Here is a 7,931-nt window from a genome sequence, read left to right on the forward strand (position 1 = left end):
TGGAAACTTGGGCAGAAAAGTTAACTTCGACCCACTGAGAAAAAAGAGACAATGTTGAAGTGTAATTCAAAATGGAGAGTTGAAAATTAAAAGAAGTGAGGACCAGAACAGTGGCCTAATGTTTGGGAAAGATGTTATGTGTGATGATTTTGAGACACTATACAAATTTGACAGTCACAAGATGGGGAACTGTACTGTTCAGATGGATAATAAACTGTAAACTGCTATCACAATAAACTGTTCTCTGCCTAATCAGTGTAAAAAAAAGGAGGGGGGGGGGGGGGGGGTCAATGCAAATAGTCCGGGTAGCCATTTGATTAGCTGTTCAGCAGTCTTGGGGGTAGAAGCTGATCAGAAGCCTTTTGGAACTAGACTTGGCGCTCCGGCACCGCTTGCCATGTGGCAGAAGAGAGAACAGTCTATGACTAGGGTGGCAATATTTAGGGCCTTCCTCTGACATCCACCATCTGGTATATGGCAGGAAGCTTGGCCCCAATGATGTACTGGGCCGTACCCACTACACTCTGTAGCGTCTTGCTGTCAAAAGCCGAGCAGTTGCCATACCACGCAACCAGTCAGGATGCTCTCGATGGTGCAGCTGTTGAACTTTTTGAGGATCTGATTACCCATGCCAAACATTTTCAGTCTCCTGAGGGGGACTGAAAAGATCATCGTTGTGCCCTCATCACAACTGTCTTGGTGTGTTTGGATCATGATATTTTGTTGGTGATGTGGACACCAAGGAACTTGAAGCTCTCACATTGAGGGAGACCCTTCCAGGTCTCTGACGACCTTCTTGTGGGCGGTCTTATCGTTGTTGGTGATCAGGCCTACCACCGTTGTGTCATTTGCAAATTTAATGGTGTTGGAGCCGTGCCTGGCCGTGCAGTCGTTAGTGAACAGGGAGTACTAAGCACACAACACTGGGGCCCCTCAGGGGTGAGGATCAGTGTGGCAAATGTGTTGTCCAGTTTGAGGTGAATTATCACTGTTCTGATATCTAGAAGCTCGTTTCGGTCCTAATAGACGGTGGCAGAAACATTATGTACTAAGTTACAAATAACGCGACAAAAACACATACAAAATAGCACAATTGGTTAAGAGCCATCTCCTCTGGCACCATTATGATTATTTATAATATAATTAACTCCTGCAGAATTAAGCAGTTCTTGCATCCGAACTGAAATCTTATCAGAAACATGTTAGGTCATTTTCACAGCTTTAATTCCTGTCAAACTGATGTCACGTGTACATTTTGTACAGAAAATCTTATTGCATTTTCACTTTATCACATATAGTTGGGTGGTTGCAGATGGGTTATTAGCAATTGCGGGCGGGTGAATAAAACAGCTGACCCGCACATCACTACCGGAGTGCACCTTTAAGCTTCTACAACTGGGCCTTTAATATATAGACAAAATGTCTCTGCCAAGTTAGAGAGGACACATCCTGTCTATCAGCATACACATCCTATCAACATACCACACATTTGTTACGCCAGGACAGGAGAAAATGTTTTTAACCTACAAACAGAGTAAGCATTTGGTCATGTTCAGGTCAGGAAGAGCTTTCAATTGACCCACTTTGAAGCCTTATTTCTGCAGAATTAATTTAACAGGATTGTTTTTTTTCACAGAATAACTATAACAAACCTACACATTATCCGGCAATTTAAAAAATATCATCAATTTAAACCCACACAAAAGACAAATGTAACATAATCCCTTCAGAAATGCACTTCGACTACTCATTCAAGTATCCAACAAAATGTGTGGTTCTAGACATCGTAAAAATAATCAAATAAAAAGTTTAAAGAAAAATGAGGGAGAAATGCTGGTGCTTGTAGATGAGTTGCACATCCACGATTTGATTACTACACACTACCCCTGCATTCTACTCCCAAAACGTTATACACATCCTCCGTTAAACTTTACACACAAGGGATCATTCAGTAAGAAACAGGTTTGGGGTCAATTCAACTTTCAAATCAATCAGTGCATTTAGGAAGTTTTTTAAATGTAACATTTACAATTAGGATTTCACACTTCCTCAGTTGATGGAATTGAAATGTGAACTGACCCCTACCCTGAAGAATAGTCAACTTCTTGACATCAGGCTGAAAGCATGACAGAGGTTTCAACCTCCAACATAAAATGTGATACTTAAGTTTAAACCAAGTCCAACTTGAGCTAGAGTGATTGAGCAGTGGTGTTAAAAATTCAGCTAATACAATCCACAACCAAAACAAACACACATCTATTGCCCTCACTCAGATAGAAGCTGGTACCAGGAGTGTGACCATAGGAGTGGCGAGAAAGACCATAGGAGTTGGCGAGACAGCTAAAACCAATCTGGGACCAGGCAAATGAGGAGCTTCTTCAAACCTTTCTCCGTTCAGGATGTAAAGTACATCTCTTTGGTCAGCATTGATACAATGCAGGGGATCTGCTTCTTGGCATCGAAGCCGGGAGAGTTTGACGCAGACTCAAACTCTGTCGCCACCTTGTGGTTGACCCGGGTCAGGATGTGTTGGACCTCCAGCTCTTTGCTGTACTTGCCAATCATCTCACACAGAGATTGGATAAACCAGGAGCCAGTCTGAGTGTTTCTCCATGAGTAGTAGCCTGTGGGAAGACATGTGAGAGCACATAAGAGTCAAGGGCCTGGTTTGAATAATTCAGAAAATGCATCCATGCTCAGATAATAACAGATCTAAATTGGATGGATTGGTAAAGTAAGAGGGTGGTAGCCTTGCATTCACAGATCCAATTACTTATAGATCTGTGCACACCTCAAGGAAACCTGACTGGAGACTGCTTCTATGTGTGTGTGTGTGTGTGGCTTTGGAACATGTCTTAGACCTGGAGCTGTGGAGTAGGCATAGAGGAAGTCTGCTTCCACAGGGATCTTGGTTGAACTCCCATCTGAACTGCTGTCTGCCTCGATGCCCCCGTCCAGATCAGTACCTCTGCAAGCCTGCTTGTCACACACACGGGGGAACAGGAGACATGGATCAGTCATAGTCACACACGAACGCATATGGCTACCTTTTGAACAATCCCTCCCTCACCTCTTCCTGTCATCCAGGACCTCTATACCAGGCAGTGTCAGAGGAAGGCCCTAAAAATTGTCAGACTCCAGCCACCCTAGCCATAGACTGTTCTCTCTGCTACTGCACGGCAAGCGGTATAAGAGTGCCAATTCTAGGTCCAAGAGGCTTCTAAACAGCTTCTAGCCCCAAGCCATAAGACTCAAATAAAATGGTTACCCAGACTATTTGCATTGCCCCCCCCCCCCACCCCCTATTTTACGCTGCTGATACTCTCTATTATCAATGCAGTCACTTTAATAACTACCTACATGTACATATTACCTAAAATACCTTAACTAACCGGTGCCCCCACACATCGACTGTGTACCGGTACCCCTTGTATATAGCCTCGCTATTCTTATTTTACTGCTGCTTTTTAATTATTTGTTACTTTTATTTCTTAGTATTTTTTTCTTAACTGCTTTGTTGGTTAAGGGCTTATAAGTAAGCATTTCACTGTAAGGTTGTATTCGGCGCATGTGTTGTATTCGGCGCATGTGACAAATACATTTTTTATTTGATTTGACTGTGGACGAGACGAACCTGTTTTGTCAGTAGGGGATTCAATTAGCCTCTATCTTATACCTTCTTTTAACCTTAACTTCATATTGTTGTTCTAGTGCTTTGGAACTACAAAAATCTCTGAAACTGGAAACACTTATCTCCCTCACTAGCTTTAAGCACCAGCTGTCAGAGCAGCTCACAGATTACTGCACCTGTGCATAGCCCATCTATAATTTAGCCAAACAACTACCTTTTTCCCTACTGTATTTATTTGATTTGATTTATTTTGCTCCTTTGCACCCCATTATTTTTATTTATACTTTGCACATTCTTCCACTGCAAATCTACCATTCCAGTGTTTTACTTGCTATATTGTATTTACTTTGCCACCATGGCCTTTGTTTTGCCTTTACCTCCCTTATCTCACCTCATTTGCTCACATCGTATATAGACTTGTTTCTACTGTATTATTGACTGTATGTTTGTTTTACTCCATGTGTAACTCTGTGTTGTTGTATGTGTCGAAATGCTTTGCTTTATCTTGGCCAGGTCGCAATTGTAAATGAGAACTTGTTCTCAACTTGCCTACCTGGTTAAATAAAGGTGAAATAAAAATAAATAAATAATAATGGCCACAGTACCTGGATGAAGAAGAGTTTGGGCTTGCCCACCAGCGAGTTGCAGCGGTCGCCCCGGAACAGGCTGGTGAGGCTCTTGAGCTCGATGGAGGCATCCGTCCCGAAGAACACGCCATCATCCCCGTGACTCAGCAGGACACACACGAACGAAGCGGAGCAGCTGTGGTCCTCCTTGGAGGCTGGAAACAGCATCAAGTTTTTGATTGGTCCTTCACAGAATTTAGAAGGCTCTATCTGCTGTTGCTACATATATTTTTTTACTTATAAATGATTGATTATTGATGTACCCATTGATTCTTGAAGAACATAACATAAATTCCTCATGAGCTTAGTTAAACTGTCATACTCCATCAGAACCCAACATATAAGCTTGCATTACTTCAATGTTTGTAAACGAAGTAAATGTAAACAGACACTGTACAGCGTTTTAAAGCATGGATAAAACTATAATGTTGATATCATGGATGATCAGTCCTGGCATCCATAGCTCTGTCTATGAGTTGGGAATGGTTACATTTCTTCAGCCCCATCTCTCAACTTTTTACTGAAACATTTGTGGGGAAGGCGTTTTGTTATTGTTTCAACTGCGGATTGCCCCTTTAAAAAGGTAGACAAGAGCAGTAATTGAGACAATTTCCAGAACAACAAGAAGTGAGAAACGAGACGCTCATTTTCTTCACCGATGTTTTCACACAGCTATCACGTTGCAGGTGAGTGAATGAAGCGCAACAGACACAGAGCACATGTGCAGACACTGAGAGCGGATCGTTTTGCATCGTGCTCACCTGCTATGTTTTTGCTTAACCCTGTTGCTCGTGGAAACGTAATATTGTTGATTCTCAGTTTAAGTACAGGAGACCATGTACTTTCACTTGTTTTTATTGTGAATGGGCTGCTTTTAAAACGTAATTTACTGAATGTCTTCTGTGTATGATCTTTATACGAAGACAAACCCATCTTCGTGGTGGTTGTCAGTGGTGGTGCTGACTTTCAAACATGCTTACCTGTGGTTAAAACATGCTTGATCTGGTCCACTTTCTGGTCATTGTAAACCTTCACCTTATAACCCAGTTTCCCAAACACCTTCATCACGTTGCCTGCATCCACATCTGTGCCATTGCGTACATTCATACCTTTAAAAACAAAGTAAAGTTATTAGACTAATTCAATTTGCTTTCTGGATATGTAATGTGTGTCATCATTGTGTACATACAGCCTTTACACAGTAGTGGAAAATGTACCTGATTGTCATACTTGAGGAAAAGTAAAGATACCTTAAAATGACAAGTAAAAGTGAGTCACCCAGTAAAATACTACTTGAGTAAGTCTAAAAGTTTTGGGTTTTAAATATAATTAAGTATCAAAAGTAAAAATGTAATTCCAAAAATATCGGGGCCTCCCGAGTGGCGAAGTGGTCTAAAGGCACTGATTCGCAGTGCTAGCAGTGCCACTAGAGGCTCTGTTGCAGCCAGCCGCAACCGGGAGACCCATGGGGCGGCGCACAATTGGCCCAGCATAGTCCGAGTAAGGGGAGGGCTTGGCCGGCGGGGATGTTCTTGTCCCATCGCTCACAAGCTCCTGTGGCAGGCCTGACACAGTCGCCAGGTGTATGGTGTTTCCTCCAACACATTGGTGTGGCTGGCTTCCAGGTTAAGCGGGCATTGTGTCAAGAAGCAGTGTGGCTTGGCTGAGTTGTGTTTCGGAGGATGCACGGCTCTTGACCTTCGCCTCTCCTGAGTCTGTATGGGAGTTGCAGCAATGGGACAATACTGTATACTACCAATTGTATACCATGAAAAAGGGGTAATATATATATTTAAGTATCAAAAGGTAAAAACATAAATAATTGCAAATTCCTTATATAAAGCAAACCAGACAGAACCATTTTTATTTTATTTGGCTAGCCAGAGGCACACTCCAACACTCACACATAATTTACAAAACAAGCATGTGTGTTTAGTGAGTCCTCCAGGTCAGAGGCAGTAGGGATGACCAGGGATGTTCTCTTGATAAGTGTGTGAATTGGACCATTTTCCTGTTCTGCTAAGCATTCAAAATGTAACATACTTTTGGGTATCGGGGAAAATGTATGGAGTAAAAAGTACATTATTTTCTTTAGGAATGTAGTGAAGTAAAAGTTGTATAAAATCTGAATAGTAAAGTACAGATACTGCAAAAAACATTTTTTTAAATAGTACTTTAAAGTATTTTTACTTAAGTACTTTACATCACTGCCTTTACAAATATTCTTACAGTAGTAACCCAGCAGACAAAGCTGGGTGAGGTAATGTCATTACAACCATTTTACATAATCATGTTATAATGATGTAATTTCAACTAGTTTCCCCCACTGAGAAGAAGCTGAACAACAAGCTTTATGCAAATACAAAACATAAGTATTAGACATAGCCTAGACCCGGAGTCTACAAATGAACGAACACAATACCTGTTCTTCTGTCAAAGTTCTTGTTGTTAATGATGATACACTGGCCAATGCTGGGGTAGCTGAGGCTGTACCTGAAGCTATGGGACTGAGGCTTGGCATCCACCTGCATAGACCCAGAGCCACCACAGGGGCCCTCTGACCTAGGAAACAAATAGATGCCACTTAGCAGACGCTTTCATCCAAAGTCACTTACATTTTCGTGTGTCATGCACACTGAGAATCCCTCTGAGAATTGAACATACGACTTTGTCATTGGTAGCTCTTACCAACTGAGAAACACAGGACCACTAGTTAGATTACAGCAATACGCCAAGCTGATACTCTGTGTAAGTCAGATCTCAGACTGGGTTTTGAGTAAGTATACACTTGAACCGTTGAAATACTTTTGAGCATCCTTCCCTCAAAGTAATAACTGATCAGACATGTGGATTGTGTGGAAGCTGTGAGATGGTACCCTTACTTTTCATCTGTAGAATCAGTGATTACTTTAAGAAAGGGTGGAAGGATGCATTTCAAAAGCATTTCCCAGGCAGGCCCATAACCCAAAATTCTCCCAGGGGTGTTGCCATGTGGCTGACACTGTGCCTTCTCTCTCTCTCAGACTGTTAGCAATATCTATGAATAACAATATAATACTTGTTCAAGAGATACAATAGATCTATTGTAAAACGTCTCTTTTTAGTCGTATATATGGCTGTGTGTTCGTGTGTCAACTATAGGCGTGACACAATAACAATTTTGGCAATTTCCTGTATGTTGTCTAGCATGGACCAAATATAGGCATCAAACTCCATGGCCGCAACACGATCATCAAGTAACAATGTCGCCTAATGTCCTGATTTCATTACAAAAATGTATAATGACATGTGGTCGTCCGAATGACTGGTTAATATCGCAACTCAAAACAACTTTACCACGGTTTGCTAGGCTACTTCGTAAAATACATGCATTGAGATAAACAAAGAATCTCACTCTTGTCCATCGCCCCGCCTAGCGTCAACGCAGTCCCCAGCACTCAAATCGTTTGCTGCTGACATGGTATTCTGCGAATCGATTTCAAACAAATGTCAGTGACTATATAAAAATGTTGTTAGTAATGTTTTGGTCAGACCGTGCAAATGGCCACCCTTATATCAAGCCAATATATTGTATGCACATGTCTTCCTATAGTTCTTTGTTACAAACAACAGTCCGCAACCAACCAATAGTAGCGTCCGGAGTAAACAATATTAGAAAACGTCACAATCGAAAC

The 7,931-nt window shown here is 41.7% G+C and overlaps 1 protein-coding gene across 1 annotated transcript; it reads right to left on the reverse strand.

Moving 5' to 3' along the window:
- Positions 1 to 1,207: 1,207 nt before the first annotated feature.
- casp3a (caspase 3, apoptosis-related cysteine peptidase a) lies at positions 1,208 to 7,901 on the reverse strand. Its single transcript, XM_029673401.2, has 6 exons — positions 7,652 to 7,901; positions 6,680 to 6,819; positions 5,238 to 5,366; positions 4,237 to 4,412; positions 2,862 to 2,976; positions 1,208 to 2,624 (listed from the first exon to the last, which is right to left on the reverse strand). Exons 1-6 carry the CDS (start codon positions 7,714 to 7,716, stop codon positions 2,395 to 2,397), a joined length of 855 nt encoding a protein of 284 aa, XP_029529261.1. The 5' UTR covers positions 7,717 to 7,901; the 3' UTR covers positions 1,208 to 2,394.
- Between the last annotated feature and the right edge of the window lie 30 nt (positions 7,902 to 7,931).

The sequence above is a fragment of the Oncorhynchus nerka genome, linkage group LG11 (assembly GCF_034236695.1).
Source record: "Oncorhynchus nerka isolate Pitt River linkage group LG11, Oner_Uvic_2.0, whole genome shotgun sequence".
NCBI classification, from domain to species: domain Eukaryota; kingdom Metazoa; phylum Chordata; class Actinopteri; order Salmoniformes; family Salmonidae; genus Oncorhynchus; species Oncorhynchus nerka.

Bases quoted from the DNA above. Each gene is read 5' to 3' on its own strand.
- casp3a (XM_029673401.2), bottom strand. From the start codon at position 7,716: ATGTCAGCAGCAAACGATTTGAGTGCTGGGGACTGCGTTGACGCTAGG. The intron at 4,413-5,237 runs GTAAGCATGTTT...TGCTGTTTCCAG, and splicing joins CAAGCATGTTTTAACCACAG to CCTCCAAGGAGGACCACAGC. The intron at 2,625-2,861 runs GTCTAAGACATG...GTCTTCCCACAG, and splicing joins TGCCTACTCCACAGCTCCAG to GCTACTACTCATGGAGAAAC.